The sequence below is a fragment of the Charadrius vociferus genome, unplaced genomic scaffold (genome assembly GCF_000708025.1).
Source record: "Charadrius vociferus isolate BGI_N301 unplaced genomic scaffold, ASM70802v2 scaffold875, whole genome shotgun sequence".
Classification (NCBI taxonomy): domain Eukaryota; kingdom Metazoa; phylum Chordata; class Aves; order Charadriiformes; family Charadriidae; genus Charadrius; species Charadrius vociferus.
The window spans coordinates 118402-145325 of NW_009648457.1; the positions used below are offsets into that span (position 1 = coordinate 118402).

The following is a 26924-nucleotide window of genomic DNA, read 5'->3' on the forward strand; positions in this document are numbered from 1 at the left end:
CCAAACCCTACAAACAAACAAAACCAAAAACAAAACAAATCACCAGGTTCCCATTTGCAGTGCAGCTACACATATGTCTTCACTAGCACAACTGAGAGGGCAGTTTGCTATTCTACTAGAGCAGCAAGACCATCTCAAAATGACTTTGCAAAGGAAAAACAAAGAAAACACAAGAAGGGGAAAAAACATCAAAGCAAGCCAAACCCAAAACCCAACCCTCTGCTGAGCAATCAGAAGATGCTGCTCCCGGGGTCCTCAGGCAGCTGGTTGAGAACCAGTCTGGAGACAGCTGCATGCCAGCGTCTCCCCTGGTATGATTAAAGCCCAAGTATGCTTTTGTTGTCTTAGACCAGCCAAAGGGCAAACTCAGTAGCAAATCCAAACAGCTTGTGAAAAGTTTCCTCTGTTAGTTTGGGAGGGTTTAACTGATCAGGCGGCAACTGCTAGCTGGGTTTTTAACTGAGAGTACCACCCAGTCTTCTCAGGGGGATCTCATACCCACCATAGCAAACAGAGGATGGCAAATGGGCACAGAAATAGGTAACAATAAACCTTCCCCCCCCCAGTCAGTGCCACACAAAACAAACTGAACTCTTAAGGCTCTTGCTCCGTATCATTACAAAATACAGAGCTCATCAGTACAACTTTCCCTGTTTTCAAAGCAAGGTTTTGATGGTGATAGCCCCCAGGGAGACAGAAAAAGACCAGTTCTAGCAGTTCCAGCATAAATTTCCATTCTCTTTTTCTCTCCAAATCTGAGTAAGTCTATTTCTAAATCTGAAGGCAAAACCAGCAAAATATACTTAAAACCCAAAAGATCTAAATTGCTTTAGCAATATAGCTGACTATGGCTATTAACCTATCATGTAGTAAATGTATTTGTATAAAGTCTTCCTTTTACATTATGTTATACTTGTAAGTAACAAAATAAAAGCTGGCTACTCCAGAAGCTTTGTTTGTTATTAATTCCCTTAAGTTTAGAAAATTATTTCATTCTAATTAATTGTTTTATTTTTTTAATCTCATGAGAAAAATGGTTGTCTTCATCTTTCATATGCAAAACAGCTAACGAGAGAACAATTTTTCATATAGAGAAGGATATCCAATTAATAGAGATCTTAAATACTTGGGGAGCTGTTATGAGTTTTGCCATTGATCAGACAGCTGCCTGGAAAAGAGTCTTTTCAGGAAAGTTACATAATTAAAAGTAACCCAATTCCTTTTCGTTTACATTTTTTTTTATCCATCTGCTAATCTGGATGAAACGTGAAAAATAATGACACCCAAATAACTCCAAATTTGCTGAATTTACATCTCTTTTTCATATACTTTTACTGGAACCTACATCCTGCACTGCCATCAGTTCTGAATTCCCAATGCTGCATGGACATTTTAAAGCATCGCTATATTTTTAATAACTCAGTCTTCAGTATCTGCATTACTATGCAATTAATTTTTCCAAATTTCACATATTTTGTCTTAAAAAACACCATCACCACACACATAAGACTAAAACCCAGCATTATATACAATTCAAAACACTGAAGTTGAAGTGTCAAAAAAAAAAAAGTCTATTCCAAGCACCTTACTTCTTCAAACTAACCTTAGGATGTTTTCCATCAAGCCTGTAACCACTGTTTGAACAGAATTTCTTTTGGAATGACATATAATGGAATCCTTATAAAAACAGTTACAGCAAAACACAGTGAGAGGCATAGAGCTCTGAAATATTTATATTATCCAAGCAGACAACATAGAGAACCCATCAGTGAGGTCAAAAACTGCAGTACAGAGAACAACTGGCAACAGCAGTTGGGTATATGTGGCCGTAAGCAACAAATGCAAAAAACCACCAGCTGTATAAAGTTGGACACCAACTACTACCTTTGAAAAGGGCGGAATAGCATAGTACAGTTATTCCATTTGCACAAATAAAGTCCATGTAGTACTGATTCTAACACCAAAAAAATGTCATACAAGCTAATGAAAAGAAAATTTAACAAGTGCACGCATGCTGCAGCAAGCCAAGAAAGAAATACATTTACATTTGTATTAGCAAGATCCATTGGCTGTTCAATCTCGGATGCTTTAAGAGCAGCGCAATGAAAAATTACCATACATAACTGAAGCATACGCATGAGCCCACAGAGCGAGTTCTGGCAATTAACAGAAGGAGATTGCCAACAAAGCAGAAATGAGTCAGGATGAAAAGAAAGGAAAGATCTTTTATGAAACTCTGATGCACGCTCGTATCTGAGATGGCCAATCTCTTCAGCTGTTCCCCTTTCACAAAGGAAAAAAGGATCCTAAAACAGGGAGGTGGAAACCATGCTCCTTTGTAAACAGATACACAGGTGTACGTGACAACCCAACCAACTTCACCCTCAGCAGCAGAGCCAGGAGCACCTTACTGGCGCTCCTCCTTCTGGTATCTGCAAGTTATTCATCAACAAAATGAACTTCTCTAATGTGTTTGCTAGTCAAACTGCTTACACAAACCCACTTCAGACCAGTTGTCTCAAGCAATTCTCCTATCACTGTTGCTGTATTTACTCTTTTGTAATGGAAATAGGTCACCTGTACTAGAACAGTACATGTTGTTTCTAAGCACAAAAGAGAGCAGCTTCCCTCACAGCCAGGCTGCCTTTTGACATAAAAAGTACGCTGTACATACATATACCTGTGCACTAAAACCCCCCGAGGTTTGCACATTTATCACTAGAACAACATACACTCATAGGTGAAAAAAAAGCCTCAGACTTAAAGTAGGGAATCTTCTCAAAAGTGTAACAACATCAAAACCCCCAAACTGGATGAAACCAACAGCCTGTTTGGTCCAGAGTCTCCATGACCCAGTGCCAGAGATGGAAGTTTCACAGCAAGCGGGAGAATGGCACAGCACTATAAATCTGTGTGTGCTACTACAGCCCAAGTGGACTCGAAATATCAGAGAGACTGATTTAAAACTAAAAATCTCACGAGGTCTAGTAGCCTCTTCCAGATGCATTTGTATTAGCTCTGGACATTGTAGTTAAACAAAACTCTACTTTTGGGGGGCTACTGCATAATCCTTAGCATCAGCATCTTCCTGTGGTAGCAAGTTCCACTAACCAATTCACACACTGTTTAAACATCCCTCCCCCTTTTTTTAACCAGTAGCAAAAAAAAAAAAAAAGGCAAACGCTGCATTTTACAAACAGTTTCATAATTTAGAAACAGAACAAATGCCACCGATGAGCACCCCCTACACATATACTGTACGTATAAAATAATCAGAAATACTATTGCGACAAGCCTCGCTTAGTACACAGGTGCGCCCTATATGACTGAGAGATAAAGAAGCCAGAGAGGATTTTGTTCAGGACAAAGACCAGCTGGGTCTGCGAGGTGCGAAGGTCAGTCGACCCTCCCCTGAAGTCCAAGACCTCCCAACCTGCTATCAGCTGGCCCAGAGCTCAGGCTGAGGGTCCATCGTCTGGTTCAGTTTTTTTACCTCTGATGGGTAACCCAAGGCCAGATGGGCCACCTTGATCAGCTGGACCCCATCTTGCCACGATTTTCCACAGTCACAGTGTGAGCAGCAATGAAACGGGGTCCTCTTATGTTCTGTTGCTCACTAACACGCAGAGAAAAGAGAAATTGATTCTCACTGGCCATGTTCATCTCCCAGGACATTTCTCTTACGGAAAACCATTTTTTTTTTATGGTACAGATGTCACCTTGGGTTACGACCTGGGGAGAGGACAGGTCATTTGCAGCCAGTTCCTCCAGCTCCTGGATTCAAGAGGACTGTCCCAACATGATGAGAGGCTGCCAAGCAAGTCTGCTTGGCATCCTTCCTTAGCCCAGCCCATTGAACCCATGGGCAGAACTGATATTCTCAGAAGGATATTACATATGGAACAAATTGGTTACACAAATATTAGGAGTTTCACATAAATTGCAACAGCTCCATCACACTTTAAACGTGTTCTGTATTCCCCATTCAAATGTTCGGTCAAAGGATGAAAAGTCCATGCAGGTTTTTGTTTAAGACAAAGCTGCAATTCTTAGAAGCAGTCAATGCACCTTACTTTGGGTTTAAACAAATATTAAATAAATAATTAAGAGTTAAACTGCAAAATGCCTTAAAATCACAAGAGCAACAATTACAGTAAAGCCACCCCTTCCCTATTGTTTGAAAGATTCTGAAGTTATCATAACTTTTTCCTTTACTCATAGAAAGTTTATTACTATTACTATTACAGTAGAAACTGTTCTAAGAATGTCAGTCTTACAAAAGAACTGCAAACAAGGCGACCTTCCTTGTAAATTCTTCTTACTAAAGGAACCAAAGGAAAGAAGTCCAATAACTAATAGAGAAGTGAAGAAATTTTAAAAGAAAAAAAATTAAAACAAATTTAAAAATTTAACTTGAGTTCTGGAACTACAGAAACCTTTTATGAATCCAACAGCAATAAGATGTGAGACATCATGATACTGTTTCTGGTCTCCCAAGCTTCGTGAGTCTATGTTTTCAAATGCAGAAGTCAGATGACTTCCACTGCTGCAATATTGTATGTATTAACAAACGTGATGCTCACGTCAGCCACTGTTCATCACACAAACACCTGTTCCCAAGTCCTAATTTTCAACTGCTATAATTTCAGTTGAACTGTTATTGAATGGCCTTACACAGGCTTCCCTATCCACGCAACTGCTACAGTTGTAATAGTGATGCAATGGCTATTAATGGGACGAAGGGTGACAGACGGACTGAAGACTGCCAAGCAACCAAAGGAGAGGTGTGCCCCACACTCTCTGCTTTTTGCTATACCGTAGGACCCATGCACCGCACAATGCACGCCCTGACTGTACAAGAGCACACCCTGGAACATCAAAGAAGAGGGACAGGGAGCTGCAGAAGACCGTATCAGAAGCACAGCACCCACGTGCTTGCAAGTTTCTGCAGTCAGCAATTCACAGCTTTATTGATGAGGCTACGGTAACAATTTTCATAGGGAAATACCCACAGCTGGAGAGGGATTTACAAACAAACTAACCAAATTTTCAAAACACATCCCTAGACTTTCCTTTTCCCATGAACTGAAGTGGAAATATTGATGGTACCATTCCAAGCTATCTTTGGAATAAGGCTATATTTATCTACAGAAGGCACAGAGGAAGCAAAGAGCGAGCCTAAAAAGCCAAGTAACTGGGAAGACTGTTCAACAAATGGGGCTATGAATAATAACAACGTAAAGCAAGAAGCCGGTGTGTTTGCCTGGCATCTAGAGAAATGTGACAGCCTAAGGATGGTGCTTCACAGTTCTTTACCGAAGATCTGCAAACACACAGCTAAAATAAAGACTCAACCAAATCTTTATGTATTTGGCAAATGAGAAACAAGACATTTGTACTATTTCTGGGGGTATGGATGAGAAAGAATTGAAAACATCTCAGCTGAGAAGGCTCAGAAGCATTTATCCAATTCTGAAAGGAATGAAGACATGATTAGAGGGTTATTTGTATTTCCACCAGCCGTTCCTTCTGAGCACAAGGGCGCTGCACAAAACTGTTCTGTGAAAGAGGACGGACTTGGGCTTTCTGCTCTTTTGCTGTCCAGGATCTGCAGCCACCTTTCTGAATTTATCCCCCTCCCCTCTACCTCCCTCATACTACAAGGCACAAGAAAATTCCTTTTAAAAGGCAGAGCTGATCTGTTTTGTTTGCTGAAGCTATGCTCAATAGGATACTTCCCATATCACAAGTCTACTGGCTAGACAGCTGATAAGAATATGTTGGAAAACAAGTCCTGGATTGGCAAATCCTCAAATATTTATACACTGATAGCATTACAGACATCCACTCAAGCAAAAGTTCTTTTTTCTTTGCTATTCCTACCCGGCATCAAGCGGAACCAATGTTCTTTAACTTGCCAGAAAATAGGAATAAATCAGCATAATCCCAAAGTATAGTTGCTCTTCAAATCAAGACCCATTATGGTGTCAGAGGGTGCACTTTGGAAGAACTTGAGTTCCCTATGATCTCTGAACTACAAAACCAGCAAAACAAAATTCCCCAAAGACTCTGCCTTAACACCATACCAAGAGAAGAAAACTTATTCTGACTCTATCCAGGAAGTGAAAGATCTAGATCGATCTTGATAAAGAGGTTGTAACATGCACAGAAATTAGACTGCTCTATGGTCAGCTTCACTTCCTATCGAAAGCAAAAACAATCATACAGAATTAAATCCATGTTTCCAGACTGCAAAGGACAACCAATTAATTTCTTTCCGAAGTCCATTCTCACAGGGAGACACCCTGCAGTGTCTTTCAGTGCTTCAAAGTTTTCAGTGAATGGGAAAAGGTTGTTTCACCAGCTTCACCAAGCAGCCACAGAAGATGATTTCTGATCTCAATGTATGAAGTGTATGGATAAAGAGAGTGCTTAGAAGTTGTCCAAAATGATAACCTACAACATATTAACTTTGAAACAGGTTTAACTTCAGTGAACAACTGGGAAAGGGTGAAGCTTGTGACAGCAGAGCCAAAACACGCAATTTTTTGAAGGAGTTGTTCCAGTAACAGCAGTTTCCTAAGCAGCCGATCTACAACAGCTGTCCTTGGAGGGCTGTATGCAAACTGCACACCAGCAGCAACTGCTCAAGGAGTTTTTGCTGCAGCGGTGTGGGGAGGGACTGGGGGGACCAGGCGCAGCGAGGACCCTGCACAGGCGCTGCCCGGGGAGCTCCCACCACACAGCCGCCCCTCGCCCTCCTCATGGTGCAGCGGGAGGACTTGAACTGGTGGGAGGGAAGCAGAAAGCTAGGACTAGGAGTGGTAAGACCGTGTTTTCAATCTCAAAATAGGTAAATGCAATTTTTTTTTTTAGTTCAAATTCAAATGTAAACACACCCAGGCCACCTCTGCCACCACTTATGACAGGGCTGGCTGGCAGTGATGGCAGGTCCTGGGGGGGCTAAAGCTTTTTTCCTGGAATCCAAGTTTCACAAATTTTCCATTGTGTCTCTATTAATAAATTTCAAAAGTTAGACAGGAGATCATAATCAAAGTCCCCTTTTCTTAACCTCTACCTTGTGATACCTGTTTCTGATAAAAAGATTTTTCCTTATTCTTTATAAGGAAAAATCTTTTTATCAGAAACAGGTATCAAAAGACAAGACACTGAGAGGCACTGAACGTTTAAGGAGCTCACAGCATTTTTAGGTAAGCCAGCAGCAGGAAACAGTGATAAAAGACATTAAATTTGATAAAACAGAAGCCCCTCAAAAGTTTTCAAATACCAGGCCAGTAAAGTTTCATAAAACATTTGGTCACTCACGTACGTGCAGGCGCTGTGTGATCCACTGGGCTACCCCTGTACCACATGCTTCCAGGAGGGGAGGGGAAAGGAAAACCAGGTCACAAAGCCACGCACATTTAAATGAAATGCTGTTCTGGAAGGTGACTCTACACAAGAAGCAGAGGTGGTTTTCTGCTGACTCCTTGCAGGTCCTGGTCCCCCCTCAGCCGCCAAGGCTACAGCACCAGCTGGGAGCCCGGCAGTGCAGCGGGGAGGCTCTCCCAACAACCTGCGGGTACCATGTACCCCTCTGCTCTCCAACAACTGGCATCGCGCTGCAGTTGAGGTTTTGCTACACGTTTTCCTCCAGGTTCCAGTGCTGCAAGGCTCAAGCCCTCTCTACAGAGGAGAGATCGGCTGAAATGCAGTCATTTTTCTGATAAAAGTGCTTTGATGTGCACAGGTGGACTCCATGTCCGAAGCCAAGCACAAATGTAGCTCAGGACTAATTGGGGTCTCAATCCTTCCTGAAGCAGAATGTATCAACCAAGCTCACCCAAGGAGCTGTTCCAACGGGAAGGAGCAAACCAACACGGAACCTGTTGAAGCCCTTATGAACAGGCAGGCTGGGGCAACACAAGAAAGAAACCACTCTTCAGTTTCTCTCTCAGGCGCTTGCAATTTCATCAGTTATGTGGCAGCTTAGGACAGACGTGTCAATGTTTGCCACTGGTTTAAGAAACTACAATTAGCAAAAACACTGGAAACATGAAAAGCAGTGCAATAATGCTCTACAAGTCTGTAAAGGGGTGGTCACTCAAATCTTCAAATATTTTTTATTCCTCCACGAAACTAACAATTTCTGTTATTTTACATCACATTCCCTGACAGTTTTCAGCAGTAGAAGGAGAAATACAGTTGAGAACTAGCTCTGTGGAATACATACAGAGGAAAGAAAAATCCATTTCAAAATCTCCTCAAAGCACTACGAGAAGAGAAAATCCCACCTACAGTTCAGTTAGAGTCAGATAATTGGAAATAAAACATATAGGTGAAATATCAGGGCATGGACTTACACAGTTACTTCACCAAGTTTGTGTCTATAAATATATTTCAAGGTTGCTATAGCCAACACAATGTAAATATTTAAACAGGAACACATTAGAGAAAGCAGAAATTTTTCCACACTAAGGAGAGTGCTTTTTCTTTTTAACGCTGTGCATCAGTGCTAGTTCACCCTTGAAATTCATTGTAAATGACATGACATATGCTTCAATTAGAAGAACCAGATAAAAATCCAAGGGCTTTTCTTTGTTTGTTTGGCACCAGCATTGTTTTTAAGAATACAAATCCAATCCGATTAAAATGAAATAATTCACATTTCTATATTATTATTCTTCTTACAGCTTACAGATAATCTTTACCCCGAACTGCAGTAGCAGTTCAGACAACTGTAGACTAAAGTTCCTCCTTACGTACAAACACTGCGAGATCACTTTTCTCCCTGAAACTATGGTCTTCTATCCATGGACCCCAATGTAATCCAAACTTCCTGCTTTGAGTCACAGGCCTAATCTCAAACGATACTGCTGGAACACTGACTCAGCCATCCAAATGTGGGGGTTCACATCATAAAACTCCTTCACAAAAGGTCCTCCCGGTTAGGTTTATGCAGGATGCTCTAGTGAAGTTGTAAAGCTAAATTATCTGATGTAATTAACTCTGCTCAGAAAAGGAGAATTTGTTCAGTGATCATCTTGCTTGGGATATTTTTACAATAAATTCCTCCACTCTGTGCTCAATTCACCCTTAAGCCGCTTACGCAGATACTAAAGAGAACATGTGATTCATTTGTGTACCCTTATTCTTTTAAAACATCTGATAAAGACAAGCAATAGGTCAATTTGCCCCTGTGGAATCACACCGACTGATCCTTATAAACCTTGTAATTCCTCCAATTAATCCCGTTCCTAGAGACAGGAGTAATATTGGCAAATTATCTGGTTCCAGATATATTTCATTAATATCAGGCGACATAGTTTCTCTTCGTTATGCACTTCAGTTATATAAGATGGATGGACAGCAAAACCTCTGCCACCCAAGGATTTTTTTCTAGACATATCTTCACCATCAGAAAAATGTCCCTTGGAATTTGTTACTATGACAATGTATTGCTCTGGAGATCTGATGACGGCAGAGGGGATTTACATTTTCTACCCGTTACCGAAATCTCTGTACACATGAGAAAACAATCCCTTACATATGGGATCACTGTTTTTCCAAACACACAGGGAGTGTTCAACCCCTTGTGAACATATCAGAAATAAATTTGAAAAAATGATTTTGCCATGTAACTGCCAATGCATAATTAAATTACTCGACAGTCACTGATGGCCTAGACCAGCCTCGTGTTGATATTTTGCCAGTCATTAGTAGATGAATAAATAAATATTTTAGAAGACCATGGGAAGATTAAGTTTTGTTTGACAGCAGAACTGCTGAGAGATAGCCAGCTAAAAATAACAGTGAGACCACAATTTCTTGGTGTCGTACAAAACCTGGCCTCCCTTGGGCCTCTATTTGTGAGGCATTTGCTCCTGCAGCCACGCAAGGTCTTTGTTTTATGATGCCATCATTACAAGGACAACTCCAAAGTGCCTGGCGGCACAAGCAGTGTAGCAGCATCTCTGACATCCCATGGTTCCCAGCGGAAGGAAGTTTTCCTTTCAGTTTTGGGACTGGCTTACAGGTTTTTCGGTAGCACCCTCCCTCTCCATCCCTCAGAAGACAGCTTGGCCATTTGCCCAGCTAAACCTGGGCATCAGCGACAGCCAGCAGGCTTTCAAAACAGAATCACAGAGTGGTCAGAGTTGGAAGGGACCTCTGGAGATCATCTAGTCCAACCCCCCCACCAGAGCTTGTAGACTTAGAGCAGGTTGCACAGGATGGCATCTGGGTGCGTTTTGAATGCCTCCAGAGTGGGAGACTCCACAACCTCTCTGGCCAGCCTGTGCCAGTGCTCCACTACCCCTAAAGGAAAGAAGTTCCTCCTCGTGTTAAGATGGAACTTCCTGTGTTCAAGCTTGTGCCCATTACCTCTTGTCCTGTCACTGAGCACCACTTAAGAAAGACTGTTCCCATCCACCTGGCACCCTCCCTTGAAGTATTTGTAAGCATTAATAAGATCCCCCCTCAGCCTTCTTTTCTCTAGACTAAAGAGAACCAAGTCCCTCAGCTTTTCCTCATAAGAAAGACGCTCCAATCCCCTAATCATCTTCGTAGCCCTTTGCTGGACCCTCTCCTCTGCTGTACCCTTTCTTAAACCCCACGTTGTCCCACACACAACTCTCCCTCACAGGAAAACAGGCTGTGAGGTTCTGGCCACCCCACCCTGTCAGAAGATGGCCAAGTTCTGCGGCTTAGCAGGGGTGCAGGCAGCGAGGACGGGTGAGCAGTGGGTAGGCGGCTGTGCGGGACGCGGTGGGGAGGCAGCCCGGAGAGGTTCCCCGAGGGTCAGCACCCAGTCTGCCCAGGGGGTCTCTGCAAGCTTGTCCCTGCACACAGGGCTCGCGCCAGCACCACCGCATCACTGCCTTCGACCCAGCCTGGAACGCTGCCTGCAAGCTCTGGACAGCACATCCAATGTCCGGCAGCAAATCGCAGAGCGATGTCGGCAAACCTGACCCACTCACACAACCATCACTTCAAGAAGCATTGAAAGAAAAAAAAAAAAAAAATTGGAGATCCTCCTGCTTGCAGCTGCGTGTGTTTGCCGGATTTTTTTTTGCTTGCGGGGATTAGAAGGGATCAAAATCCCTCTGTTTCTATGTCACATGTTGCATTACACTTTTACTCGATATGAGAATCTCTGAATAAATCTGTACTGGTGTGATTAAAATACTCTTAGAAAGGCAAAAGCAATGATAAAGCCAGGCTCTGGAAAGGAGCCTTGTTCAAACGCTCACATTACAAAAAATTTAATGCCATCATTCAAATTATTTTTCTGTCCTTCTGTGAAGCACAGTAGCGGTGGCATCGCTGGGAGCAGGGGAAGAGCAAAAGTGAGAAAAAAAAATACCCTTTTCTGAAGGTGGTACTACCTTCATATAATAAATAATAATAAATATATATTTTCCTGGAGCTCCACACGACACCCAGGACAGACCAACCGCAGACCCCATCGTCTGTGTCTGTCCGTCCCCCCCCCAGCCCCTCAGCCAAACTGCAGCACAAAGTTCTGCCTGGTGGAGGGGAGAAGTTTATACGCTCCTTGCAACACAAGCCAAATGAAACCACTCGGTACAGCAAACGCTTAGAAATATATGCGAAGGGACTGGTGAGCCAGGAATGAAAGCTTCAAAGGAATTGCATGGGGCCAGCACACAGGGCATTGGCCTAAAGCCCATTTTAAATGGGTGTTGGCTTAGAGAAGCTGTGCTACTACTCCAGAAAGCGCTGGCCTCGTGCTACACAGAGCCCACTAAAAACAATCTCCCTCTCCTACTACCTCCATTCCTCATCCTAACAGGATGATTACAGCAGACTGCGCAGAAATGTCTGTTCTGGAGGACAAAGTTGTGCTGCTTAGCGTTCAATGCACTGGTGCATTACTGGCCTATCACGTAATGGCAGCTGCTCCACAGAAGGCGACAGTGGCACCAAAATCCACTCACAAGTTTATTTTAGCAGCCGCTGCCGCATTTGGAAAAAGGAAAACAGTGTCCATATCAGCAGCAAGGAGAGAGCGGTTGTGTCAAAACACAGTGCCCGCTTCCCCGCCGGGCACACGGCGGCCACAGCTTCCCTCTCTCCCTTTGCTAACCTTACCCGTGAGCAACAGCCACATCAAACCCAAAACGTGCCCCGCACAGGCCCCATAGCACGCCTTGGGGGGGAAAACCCAAGCCCACCTCCTCCAAGCGAGGGTACTGTGCTTCACCTAGCGCAAAGGGGACACGCGGACACCTCACAGCTCTCTGCTTCTATGTGTTTTAATTTCAGGTGTTCTTTTGTGGCTGGGGCGGGAGGAGGACAGGGGAGCTCAGGGGACTCGGTGCCACCAGGCAGGGGATGGGAAGGTATGGCATCCTGCATGCCCAGCAAGGCCGGGCCACCCCCAGCGCTCCCGGGCTTTCTTCGCTAGCGCATTTCCAAACCGCATCGCTTAATTACATTTAACATCTTACCCAAGATTCACAGGCAACACTGGATGAAAACATTTTAAGAGTTGTAAAATGCATCTAGTTCTTACCTTTGATATGCCTGAGGAGATGTGGGAGGTGTATTGAACACATGCGAATATGGGTGATAGGGTGTCTTTTTCAAAGCCTGAATAAGATTTTGTCTATATTCTGGGTCTATACACCACAAGGACCCCTTTCCAATACTCTGCAAAGAAAAAAGAATTAAAAAAAAAATCAAATATTTGATCTAAAGGCATAGCCTTATTTATTTAGCAGTATTTGTCAGGAAAAGCAGCAGGTTTGGGTTTTTCTTGTCTGACAGAAGTGAACATAGTTTGCTTGCCAGAAATTATTGCTCCATTAATAACGTATTGCAACAGTACAATTTAAATCACACTTGGGGGGGAGAGGAGTAAGAATGAGTATTTGGTTGCTCCTCTCCCCCCCTCTTGTTACTAGTTAATATGATTTTATTAAATCTGTCAATTTCCCCATCACCGCATATTGGAAAAATAAGAAGCTACAGGTACTGTTAAATGGAAACTCTGAATACAAGTAGATTCTTTTTCTTTTGCTGTTACACTAACAAGAAACAGGGCTAAAAAGGAGGAGTTTAAACACCCTAGCAACTGTTTTAAAAATAAAAGGACTTAATCCTTCAACCACATGACATCAGTGCCATTATACTACAAGAGGAAATTAATCATCTTTTCTCCCCTAAGGGAAAAAAAATACCCAAAAAACCCAAAACAAAGAAAAAAGCCCACAGTATAATCAGCATTTAAACCATTTAAGGGTGTTGTGAAATTGTGATTGGTTAAAACAACAGTTTTAACTGCAACTACGCTTCCTGGACATACGGAGCAACTCAAGCAGTCAATCTGTAACATGAAGACTACACTAAAATTCAATATTTACTCTGCAGTTACCAGCAGTGCAATTTCAGCCCTTGTCTTAACCCCAGCAGGGGTCAGGGTGCAGATATTCTGAATTGTTTTGTGTGAGTTCTCAAACAAATAGGAAAACAACTTTCCCTGGGCTCCACTATAAAAGCATACAAAATGATAGCTCAGGAGCAGCCTTGGTCTGCTTGAGCATACATAAAAACAAACACCAATCCTAGTTATTGACTGACACCACTGGCAGGCTTTCAAGGCATTATGATAATATTTTTGGTAAATGTTGACGTCCTCTGGAACAGGCAGGGGAGGCGGCCGTGCTGCCTCTAGCCGCTTTTCAACCCAGGGCCCTGGGTTGAAAAACCCTTTTCTCAACTCCAACTTCTATCAGCAGATCAAGGCTCTCGCTTTCATACGTTGAAGAACAAACACACACACACACGCAAATCACACCAAAAGTAGGATATTATTTTCTAACGCCACAAGGAAGACCAAAACCAGACACTTGTTTCCTTTTGAAAACTTGTCATCTTTGTGGAGCCCTACCAACTCCTAAGCGCTCCTCTGCCTCATGGACAGCTTTAGGATACACAGTGCAATGTGCAAAGTGCCTACAGACCTCCTGCTGAGCTTACAGATAGCAAATCTGCACTAAATTCTCCCCCCAAAGAACAGAAAAATGAAAAAGAAAAAACTTCCCCAACATCACTGGATGGTTGCATGGTAGCATCTAGCAAGCTCACAGCACCACATGAGACTTGGCTTGAAAGAAGGAGAGGGGCTGGCACAACTCGCAGGAGCTGCAAACCCTTTCTTTCAGAAACAAGCACATCTGCTGGAGGGGATAAAGAAGGAACCATGTTCGGCACGCTGCTCTGGTGGAACTAGGAACACAGGGTTAAGCCTCTTCAGGATGGCTCTTTTCCCTCACTTCCCAAGGGCACCCTACCAGAAGGCCACTGAACAGTCCAAGGGGAGACATCCTCCAGCTCTCAAGGTGAAGTGGGGCCCTTGCATGGCCAAAAAGCCCACGACTCAAGGGTTTAGAGAGAGCAAGAAAGACTATTGGGCTTTCATCTTGGTAAAGCACTACAGCAGATGACTGAAAGATCTACTGCTGGTGTCAGTGGTGGAAGCTGTGCGCCACACATCTCAAACCAGTTTGCAAAAAGGAGGTTGTTATGTTTAGCCCTCTTTTAAATATGGGACAATAAGCCAGACACTTGACATAAGTCTAGTAAGTGACTTTTTAGGCAAAGGACAAAGTCAAAAATAGAATCCAAACCTCTCAAATTCCACTTCCATGCTCTATCCAAGAGCCAGAGCAAGAAGAACATAAAATTTCCTTTTAAGCAAGCAACGTGCAAAACTAGGAACGTTTTTTAGGAGAAAACCTTTGCTGGATTCCTTACTCCTTACAGCATGGGATAAGCTTAAAAAAAAAAAAGCTACACATAAATACCATCTACCTTATTTGTACTTGCTGGAACACAACATATTCTTTCCAAACTTCTCTGTTTTTTCATTTACTTCCAAGACGGACTTTTCATCTACCTGGAAGAGATTATTCCCCAAAACTCATCGGAGTTAGTTCAAGTTGAGGGCCTTATAAGATGAAGTCACTACTGAAGAGAAACTTCAAAACCTTTCATTACTGTTAAGCTAAATTTGTTTGGCTTGTCCATATTCTTGCAAAAGCCAAAAATAATCTCACTGAAAAACAGAAACTCTCTCACACAAAAAGTATTGAGAAGAATGATACTCCTTATTAAAAGAAACACTGGGAAGGCAGACTTGCTATATTTTCACTGCAACTAAGCTGACTTACAATTTAGCAGCAAAAACAAATGCAATTTAAGGCAAAGCTCTCCAACCATGCAAAGTTCCTTTTTTTAAGATAGTTACTTTTGTTTTTCCACAGTCACACAAGAGAGCAGAAATAAAAAGAAAACTGAAGCGTCATCCGGTTAAGAATCCTTCTCTGTCGGAGATGTGAAGAGCTTCGTTAACTGTCTGTTTAGATGTGTCATTAGTCTCCTCATATACAGAGCAATCACAGGAAAGGAAATCATTGGAACTCAGACCCATCGGTTAGTGATTAATTTCCATCTTATGACACTTGGCGTGCTGCTTCACTACCTCCTCCAAGCCAAAAGTCAATAGTGGCTTCAATCAAAAACCAGCAAGGAAGGGGGAAAAAAAAAATCCCTGGATTACATTTGTCTCCCAGGCAACAAGTGAGTGAGGAGTGGATAACAGCCCCCTGATCATCTCAGCACTGGAGTGCTTTCAGACCTCCCGACACGGCGCCACCTCCTCCCGGGGCCACCGCACTGCTGCTGATAAGAGGTTACTGCTTCTGCATTCGGGTTTAAGGTTATTAAAAACAAGGGGAGGGTTATTACGAGTCCCCTTCACCTTGTCCAAGAGTAGATTATAGCTGCAGGTAAGATACTTCAGAGGTACTAATGGGGAGAAAAAGCAACACATAGAAGTTACCCCATAAAAGTTCACGACTGAATGTTTTTTTCTTTAAAACAAATTCCTGATCAACTTTCTATTAAGAAATTGTTATGCCTTTTTCTGTCACTATTAAGTGACATGTAGATTGTAACAGGATATGGTGTACTAAATCCCAGCTTATTAATTAATTTGTTCTTCCTCATATCTCAAATATACAAATCTGATTCCCCTCAACAATTAAAACCACTGCATTGCCATGAAAAGGTACATGATACACTCAGTGTCCAATTGTTTTTTCTCCCAATGGACTGCATACTTTACACAACCTATTAGGATCCAAACAAAAATGTTTGGTCATCTTTTAGTAGAATTGAAAAAAAAGTTGGAAATTTAAAAAGAAAAGAATTAAAACACAGCTTGTCAGCTCTTTCAGTTGTTATAGTTGGGGATAACAGTATTATCTGCTACTAAAACTCCTCAGTTTCCTTCCGTATACCTCACAACTAACTGCCTAGCCCTACATACCACCTATCATCTGCCCAAAGCTCAATAAAAAAAAAAATGGTGCATTGAGCTCTTTCCAAGACCAATGGCTGGGAAAAAATACATACTCTGTCTATATAAAAATTCTGGCAAATGTTTATTTGAGGAATTTTGTTCCCTGGTTATTTTAGCACACACTTGAAATGTGTTAGGAACGCAACTTTTTTCTGGGGTTGTTCTTTTCATTGCCATACAAACAGTCTGCCCAAAATAAGGCTTTGGGAAGAGAGCAGATACAGGAACCACAAAACATGTGGGCTCAGAGGGCCACTGGCAATTTCAAATCATACCTTCTGAAACTCCAGTTACACCTTCTCTTTGAATCTGCACCGGACTGCGCTGAAACCAGGGAGGAGCAGCTCCAGGTGCCCACATCTTCCCAGAGCCGCAGCACCACCAAGAGGGTCCCTAAAGGAACATTCCCCAAAAGGGATGTAGTGGGTAGAGGGGTCTGAGCTGTTCCTGCTGCTTCCCTGCTCCCTGCTGCACTGCTGTCCTCCCTGCCCTCTTGCACATGCCCAGCCCTTCTTCCAGGAGCCCATTTCAGTCATTCTGCTCAAAGAAAACTATTTCACTGGCACCATTTTATGTCATTTAAACTCATTAAGCTGGCTCACATGGAGGATCTGATGAGCACCAAGCGCTGCTGTAAAGCAGGGGATGGATGTGGGGAGCCAGAGAGGGAAACAGGAGCTCTCCCCTTCTGCAGCAGGAGCCGTAGTGACACCCTGATGCATCTTTTGGAACAGCACACCGAGAAAGGAAAAACAGGACACTGCCTGGACACAGAGCAACTCGGAAGAGGAACAAGAAAACCAGCGCGACAGTGGGCAGGCGTACATGGGAGAGCTGGAGTGAGCTGGCAGTGAGGCTGGCAGACATGGCCCTGAGGGGAAGACCAGGAGAGCCGTGCAGCTGAGCCCAGAGACACCGAGATGCTGGGCACAGACACACGGGGACGAGGGGCAGCTGGGAGGAGAGGAACTAAAACAAGAGACCCATGAGTGTGAGAGTCACCACGCAGCTCTGCACAGGCACCCAGGCTACACCAGCAAGCTGAGAATTACTAAACTGAACCCTTTGAGTTAAGGAACTTGCTACTTTAAACAAGAGAACAAAACCGAAACCAAGCCAACAACTCCCCACTGAGTAAATCTGTCCTTTTTCTTCTCCACTACCAAACCAGAAGGGCATGAGTGGCGATGGCTAGACTCTCCTGAACCCAAACTGTCAGCAATATGAATTGGGCATATGGCAGCTACCCAGGCTGAAGTGGCGTAGAAGTACACCATCTTTGAGAACCATGCCATGTTGGTGAATCAGGGTGCTCGAGGAACTGCAAGAACAAGCAGAAAAAGCAGAAAATTCCTATTATGTGAAACAAAGGGCATTTCCAACTAGCATCTGCAGATCCAAGCTATCATATCTTGAAATCACACCACTGTGACTTATCAGTCCCTACCTAGCTCAGTGTAAGTTGTGGCAGCCGTTAACACAGGACCTGCGAATAACACTAACGACACTTTCTGCATCGATGAAGAACCCTTTGGTGCCAGTACTCACCATTACTGATCTAAGGGTTTGCTCTCAGCATGGATGAAACCTACTATTGTTACAGCAAATGACCTCTTTGCAAGTAATAGTGGAGAGATTACTGGGTATCAAAGGTTCTTTACTCTAAAGAAATATTTATCCGGAGCTCCTTGTGCCCAGTTACCCTGCAACAGCAGGCTTGAAGCAAACACTTCACATGGATTTGCCAACAAGTTTATCCACGGGAATGCTGTACAGCTTCTACAGGTGTTCAGGTTTGCCATGTGAGCACAGAAGCTCTAGGATCCAGCTTTAGTGAACCAGTTTTTGAAATGCAAATTTCAAAAGAAGCAGTGGATGATAGAAATATCCATGATGTCACCACAGAATTTACAACAACCACTTGAGTCCAGGACCAGAATCTGAAAAAAATAATCATTTTAGACCAGAACAGATTTCTGTGCATAAGGTACGAGAGAGAACAACGTTTATCAACTTTTATGCCTGCACCGCACCTAATGAGGTGGCATGAAGTCATCAGCCCCCTCTTCACAGACATCACATCTCTGGAACCACTGCTGACTGCTCACACCTGTGCATGAAACCTCTGGGGGTGGCGAGAGCATGCCCAGGGCTGTCGGGCAGCGAGGACCCCTGCAAGCTCCCAAGAGAACAGGCACAATGGAAATGTCTACCCCATGAAAAGAGCAGGGTATTTCACTCACCCAAAACACACAGCAATTCTCAAAACCTTGACTAGAACAGGTTTCTAATTGGTTCCCAGGGACCGCAAACACCAAGAATTCCTCCTAAACAGAAATACCCCTCTTCTCACCTTGTGAAAAAATCTATTTCATAAGGAAAGTGAGGGATTTTTGTGAGAAGATGGAGAGGCATGAGGAAGGGAAGTAAAATACTTTCCAAGTGGCACCTTGTGACACCCTGCCTTCAGCTCCAAAACACACCAAGAAGAACCAAATCATCACTCCAAAATCCACCTCAGGAGGGAATGACTTGCTTAAATAACTTTCCTGCACTATGCAGAGACACCTGCCAAGCAACTTAAAAACCATCCTGCAGTAGATTACACATCCTTCACCAAATATGCCGCTACTCTTGCAGGTTTGCTAGCGCTGTACAGGCACTATGGGAAACAAGTGGCTCAGGATTATAAAATTCACCGAGACTAGAAAATGCAGGTCCACTGCGACCACTGACGCTGTGTTGAATCAGCACTGCAACAGTAAGGGCAGAGAGGCTTTTCAATACCCAAAGAGAACTTGTGCAACCAGAAAACTACTCAAAGGCCAGCTCTGCGCTATTCACTTGCAGACAGCGATGCTGAGAAGAGCGCATCTTACTTTTTTAGTTTAGCTACCCCTTCCTCTCATTAATACTGCCCTCCCCTAAACAAAGCACACCACTGTTAAAATAGGACCAGCTCAAAATTGTAGTTCCTCTATTTACATGAAGCAGCACCAGCATACTAGTAGCAAAACTGGGGAAAGATTTATTCAGCTGGCAAATGCTCAGGAAGATTTAATATTAAAATGCTGTATTTGGTCTGCTGGTCTGTTTAAAATTTTGTTGGTTGTCTTTACTCATTAGTATTTCATGTTATCAAGACAGACATAACATTGCTTGCTCTGCTCAACTACATTGGTTCCCCAGTTTTAAATAGTTTTATGAGTGGTCACAGATAATAGTAAACCTTTATCCTCTTTAACAGCGATGTACCTTGCAGATGAGCCTGGTGGGTTCTTTAGTTACTCTCTGTTTATACAAATGAAGTAATTCACAGAAAGACACAAACAGAGCATTTTGAATCACTGTGAGGTCAGCTTTTTTTTTTTTTTAAAAAAAAAAAAAAAGAAGAAAGAAATACAACTGCTAAGGAATTCTTAAAGAAAGAAAAACAAAGCCACTGCCAACAATTGCTATTATTATAAAACACATTCCTTAGATCCACTGTAATCTCACATAAAAATTACAAATAACTATTCATGCAGTTTAAAGGTAGAATTTCTTCATCCTCTTCCAGCATTTCTAGCACAGACCAGTGAAATTCTATATGGCCAGTTTTAAAGAATTGCACTATAGACCTTAACAGCAATTTTAATGACAGTAACAACTGCAAGGTAAGCATTTAATTTTCAGAAACCCTCACACAAAGTCCCCCATACCTATGAACTCGAAAGAGTTAAAAACTTCCCCTGCCCTTCATAGGAAAGTTTAGCAACGTTATGTGACAGCTTGACACCAAGAGAAAACTAAAGTAGTATTTGCATGCAGCATAACAAAACCCTCACACCCACTTCTCCTGCATGTTTTCAACTTTTTTCAGTAAACTAGCAGTCACAGCTCAGCTGAAGCACAAAGCTGAAAAAGAGCTCTGACTAGCTCAAACACAATTACATGACCATAAATAAATGCTCATTAAATGCATGAAATTAAGGTTTGATGGGAAGGCTTCCAGGAGTATGGTGTTCAACCCAAGTAAACCAGTTGCATCAAGGAGTCACCGGCTTTTCTCAAGAAAAAAAAAAAAAAGGTTGAGGCTTTTATTTTGCTCCAAGTAAAAACATCCATTAGTTCAAATCACATGAGTCCAAGTCTCTGCTTTCCTGCTCAATGAGCTACCCCAGACACCAACACAGCCATCAACCTTTTAAACCCTGGTTTGCCTTTGGGAAAGTGGCTTGATTTTGCGCCATGCAGTGCAGGGGCATTAACCATCTCCATGCCTCTGGTGTCCTTCCAGTTACAAAACAGGCACTGTCTGTCCGACTGGAGAGGTTGGGGGGGTAAGTTAGTTCAGTGTGAATGAGAAGTATGATTATCGTGGAAAAGGACTACTTAGCCTCAAAATAAAATAAAACTAAAACCCTCAAACCAAAAGGGAAGCCAAGCATGCAAATAAACAATGCGACAGGAATAAAGAGGCCAGACCAGCACCATGAAGTAACAGCTGGCAAAAGAAAAGCCTGTGATATTCTACAGTAAAAAAAAAAAAAACCAAACCTATTTCACAAGCAAGATGCAGTGCAAGATCCTGCAACACAAGAAAGTGCCACTAAAACACACACTGTCCAGGTCTTCCAATGTTAAAGCAGTTCAAGTCTCACCAGCACCAGACATTAGAAGTTTGCTTTGCACCTTTGAACTTGTACGTGCTATCAGAGTGAAGGGCCCTGCTCTCTTCAGCAGTGCCTGTAGAGGCTGATCCCCACACAAACCCCCATAGGGAACCCCATAAGTAGAGCCACCAGCTTGTCTAAGGTTTGTCTACCTGCCACAAGTAAAGCAAAGAAACAGTGGGTAACACCTCACGGCAACAGCTGCAACAGAGCACAGGAGTGACCACACAGACAGTTCAGGTTTTACACAAATGAAGGCATTCATGGGCTCTTAAGCAATTTTTCACCTTGGCGCTCCCCCTCATGAATATAGAGAAGTCAGAAACGTCTTCTATTGCATGACTTAGACACCCAGCAAGTCTGAGCTGCTGCCAAAGACTATCAAGCCATGCCCCCAGAGTCCAGGCTGCTGATCCCACAAGGGGCACTTCAGTGCTGGGTCTGGAATGATTCTCTATCGTTATTTCAGTCACAGTGACCCACTGGCAGATGACACCACGGGCACAGCTGGTACACTGCTCCTCCAGCACACCAGCACCTGTACGTCCATTACTACAGGTAAACTCACACAACACTATTGCCTACAGCCTGCAGTGGATCTGCTACACCACATTAGCTTCCCACTGCTCTCATCATAAAATGACTCCTCCAACAGGCTCAGGAGGTGTTGCATTATGTCACCCAACTCCAAGAGTCATATTTAGCCTGTTAAATATGTCCTTGTTGAGTTTATATGCAAACCACCCCATAAAGCTATTAGGCTGCCATATGAAAATCCTGCCAGCAACTGAAGAAAGCAGCATCGTTAACTGCCCTTAAACAACGCCTGGCTCCTACATAAAGCAGTAGTACGTTGTTTCACGCTAGTGCCTAGCAACCTCAGCCGTTCCCCAAAGCCTCCTCAGGCTAGGCAAAGACCAGGCACTGAAGAAGAGGGTCTGTGACACTGCTCAGGAGGAACAAAGTGCAAGATCAAACAGACACGGGGAGGCTGGGAAGGCAGGAGAGCCCAGAAGACAAACCTGTCAGTGTGACAGGCCATCACACACCATGTACTTGAGGGAGACTAGGTAGCAAGTAGCATTAATAATGCTGTTTCAGCCTATAGAATTCCTGTGTATACATAGAAAGTGCAATTATCCCTACTCTATTGAAAAGAAAATTAAGCAGACACAGAAACAAAAGAAAAATAAAAAACCAGTAGTTAAGTGCTCAAGGTCACCTATAAAGTCAATGGCAAAAGAAAAAGGAAAAAAAAAAAATCTTAGACACTCCAGACCGATACCCATTTAATGGGACGTGCTCATTTCATGTCAGAGGGGCACTCATTTAAACACCCACTGGTCATCCGACACTCTTCATGTTATGTAGATTATAAAACTGGAAAAAAAATACAAATTGCCTTTTCTTACAAATATATAGTTACGTCGTATATGAAAACCTACTGGCAATTTTAAAACACAACCCTTCACCCCACAGATATTCAAAAAATTATTCAACACTTATATCTGTGCTAAAGGTTTGCAGGTCATTTTTTGCCTACTAGTGTATTAATGATGAAATAAGCCAGTGAATGAATTTCCAGGGGAAAGGGTTAACAGCTAGTAGAGACGGGTGGGAGGGAGTAGGTTGCACTAAATCCATTAGCAGTGACAAATAAAAATAGAAATGAGGAAGACCTGACAAAAGCTAATGGATTTGCACCATTTTCCCCTATAACTGTTTATTTAACATAGGGTTTTTCCTTGCTTAGTGTTTAATATTGGTTCACACGATGAATTGAGGGGGAAAAACAGGCATCTTGATAAATGGTTTTGAGAGGCTGCCTGGATGTAGGGTTTCCAAGCATCCTCGGGCTCTTTAGGGCAACAAAGCTGTGCTCCATCCTGAGCCCTGCTCTGCAGCCTCAACAGATCCCTGTCACCTGCAGCAGGCACACGCTGAAGAAAAACTGTCCTCCTGCAACAGAGACCTCAGTGTCACCACACATCTATCAACACACAAATTATTTCTGCCACTTACATACACATATTCCACTCTGCTTGTGTCCCATTTCTACACTAAGTTCAGAGATACTGATTTTTTACTACCATTTCTCTTTTCCTCTCCTAGTTCTCACGGCTGAATGAAACCCCAGCAAGCAAAACCGAACACACACACCCTATGCTGCAAATGTCCTCCAAAATGAGGCAACTTCTTGATTGCATTTGAAGCCTTCCCCTCGCTCATACAGCACAAATCAGCACAAACTCACCAGGGCAGGGCCTGGCTTCAGGAGCCTCAACAGCCCAAACCTCATGGACTCCAAAAAAATTGGGACTTCACTGCAACTCAGTACCTTTGCAAGGAGCCTACATCAATCCTCCATCCTCCCCAATGCCAGGTACTGTCATAAGGCTCTAGAGAAACACTTCCTAAATTAGTCGGTAAGATCAATGCCTCTACAATGAAGGCGAACCAGGGCAGGACCAGTTTAGCTCCAGGAGCAAACCAGCCTCCTGCAGGGAGGTCAAAACCCAGCCACCCCAGCAAGCACTCTCCCTCTTAGTCACCAGGCACCCTGGTGGGACTAAAATGGCAGCACCTGTGGGAGAGGGCTTTCCTCACCTGGTGGGATTTGGCATCTTGTTTTTATTGTAATACAAAACAAGCAAGAATTCCCACCTGAGAGCCATACCACTGAGACCTACGCATGACCAGACAGGGAGCAGCAAGCCCCCACTGGGCCTGGATGCAGAGGAAGAGCACCACTACCTTTCGGCACTAACTTCTTTCCGCATCTTCTGGAGAGCCGGCCATGGAACCCTTCCCAGGAGAGGCACAAACACACCTTGACTGCACCAAAGCCTTCCAGCACGGGGAGGCTCTGACCTCAAGACTGCAAGGGAATTACACACCCAGGCAGAGACGGGGAGCGGGCTGCTAAGCCACCTGCCTGCCTCCACCCACTACCACACTGCAGGTCGCTAAAAAGCGCCTTTTCTTGATCCTAGCTGTCACTTGGGTCTCCTCCAGCAACTGCCCCACAGCCCACCTGTGCAGGAGTGCACAAAGGCTCTTCCAGTTCCAGCTGGCAAGATGCCCCAGCCCACCAGTGGCAGGAGACAGTCTGGGCTATGGTGTTACTGCAAGCACGAACAGGAGACATCATGGCATGTGGGTTAAGCACAGCATGTCCTCCCACTCAGGCAGCAAGCCCCGTCCCCTGGCCCTCCCTTGCAGGTGTATGGTACTGGCCTCCTCTGTACCACAGCTGGGGACTGCACCCAGCCCCAGGGGATCAGCATCCTACCACAAAGGTCAGGAAGGGAAAAAGAGGTGAGAAATTGTCCTTCTCAGCAGAAGGATGAAGGGGCAGGGGGAGAAAGCAAGCTTCGTTGACAGGTCTCATCCAAGTCATCCTCGAGGTGGAGTAAGTTAAAAGGAACAACACGAGAACTTCTCATTGTGGGAGCAATTAATTCGGATGTGCTCACATTTCCTCCCATTTTTACTTTAAGTTTGCAGTTAGAAGTACAGGCTTGTAAAAACAGCAAGAAGATGAACTTGGTTAGCTTTCAAAATTTTATTCACAGTAAGATTCATTAAAACTGTAAGAAGACTCCCTTTATTATTTTTCTCCACACAGCATTTCAAAAATAGATTTGATAATTATTGGGGGTTTGTTCCTTGTGTTTTTTAGGTGCCTGTATGTTTACAAGCATGGCTATATGGGTTGCAACTGGTAAAACACTAAAAGCGGCAGATGCAATAAAGCTTGGCACAAGGAACTTCTGCAGCAGGAGCCACTCAATCAAGCATATTTTAGAGTGGATAATTAATACTGCATTTCAGCTTCCCTGAGCACCTCCACCAGTAAAACAGATTCGAAAGTGTGCAGACAGTTTATTAAACATGGCAAAGTGATTACATTAGAGAAATAAGACGTAGACTCACTGGTGTGCATGGATTTAAAGGAAAAAAAAAATAAAAAGAATATTTAAATCTAGATTTTTTTTTTCCCAAGGAAGCTAGCAAGTCCCTGATCAAAACCTACAGCTTGGCAAGAACAGGATTCACAGGTTTATTCATGTTATTTCCCAGGCAGAGTAGTTCTGCATTAGGAGAGTATTAATCAAAGTCTAAATACTTATAGATCCTGACTCAGTATGGATTCTTCCTCTGTTTAAAGTCCACCTCATTTTTCCAGATGTGATTTCAAATCCCACAGTGATTGTGCCATTTCATACAAAAAGCAAAGGAAAAGCAAGTTTCCTCAAATTCACAGAAGAGAATCGAAAGGCACGTGATGGTGGCAGCAGCAGAGAGCCAGCCAGCCTGCAAACTCACTGAAACAAACCCCACAGAAATAGAAATGTCACTCTTCAGGGCACTCTTTCAGCCTAACTGGTAGCAAACAGGATGTGAGCATCAGTCGCTGTGTGCAGAGAAGTTATTAAGAATAGCAAGTTCAGGCACAGACTGGGTCTTTTACCCAGTAAGGAAAGAGTAGGAGGAAGGTGAAAAAACACACACCACAGCCCTGCCTGCTTGGGTTTTCCCTCGTCTCTTTTTAACTGAATTATCTCACAAGCAGTCGGTTTTCAAGTGCGATGTTCACAGGCAGCCCCCATGAAATAGGGCTGCACGGGAAGCATGTGACTGCTTCAAGTGTGCCAGGAGGAGGAGGAGGAGAAATGACAGGCTCCTCAGAAAAATGAGACCGTGGACAACCTCAGCGGTGCCAGCAGCCCTGAGAAGAGGGACTGGGGCACTTGTCGAAAGGCAAGCCATCCACAGAAAGGAAGGATTACTGCTTGGCTTGAACATGAGAACAAGAAGAAAAACGGAGTTTGGAGCAGAGGAGGGGAAAAAGAGAACACAACACTATTTGTCTAGAAACCTCTAGAAATTAGAAAAGCTGTATCAACTTCTACATTAGGCTAACTTACCATCTTCACCCTCCCATTCCTCGGTGTTTACTAGCAAGCTATTACTCATTACGATCATCGTATACAAAAAGGCTGCTGATCAATATTGCACAAGGGTGATTAGTGCTCAGTGATTAAACATCAGTGTATGAATTTATCTGACTTAACATGCCTCGAGTGGAAGGAAACAGGGAGAAACAATTTCTGAGCAGACTCCAGTAATGAAAATTGACAACTTGCCCAACGTGACACGTTGATGTTGTGAAGAGTTCAGAAGCAACAAGGAGAAGATGTATGATACTCTCAGAAGGACAGAAAATTGTTTTCCTCCAAATTATTCATGATCAAATACGCCTTTGAACAGATCTACCATCTAAAGGAAAAGAAAATCTCATTTAAGGATGCCAAAGCAAGGCTATTTTCATGACACAGGTGTCATGCAAACAGGCCTGCTGTGACCTGAGTCACTGCTCCAGGTCTCCTGTGATCTTTTTCTCTATCGGTTTCACACAGGAAGCCTTCATATTTGACACACCAAAAATAGCAGATGGTTTACAAATGAAAATCTTGCTTCAAAAAAGGTTGCAACTTTTTTCTTTTTCGAAATGCAAACGCACTTTCAGCACAGTGGAATCATGTTTTAAAGCACTCGCCCCTGCTACGCGTTCTTCAGACAGACGTTTATGAACAGTTCCATTTCTAGATGATGCAAGTAAGGAAAGAGAGAACTAAGGGGGAGGGGGAACAAAAATAGCAATCAAATGAATATCTGAATGTGAAAAGCAACTGAAAATAACATACAAACTCCCTTACAGAGAAAAACGCATAGCTAGAAAATGAGGTCCACACTGCTGAAGGCCCTAACCAAAGGCTGAGCAAAAAGGAACGGGCATCTCATTAACTGACTCCATCCATCCTACTCATGATGAAAAACTTTGACAGCAGCAATCTTACCTTTCAGAGCTGAGG

At 43.3% G+C, this 26924-nt stretch overlaps 1 protein-coding gene across 2 annotated transcripts in view; it reads right to left on the reverse strand.

Moving 5' to 3' along the window:
* The window catches only part of FOXN3 (forkhead box N3), a 144385-nt gene that overhangs the window by 103616 nt on the left and 13845 nt on the right, over positions 1-26924 (reverse strand). For both annotated transcript variants that reach the window (XM_009885650.1, XM_009885649.1), the window contains exon 2: positions 12539-12675. In XM_009885650.1, the coding sequence (XP_009883952.1) occupies positions 12539-12675 (137 nt within the window). The remainder of the gene's footprint in view (positions 1-12538; positions 12676-26924) is intronic.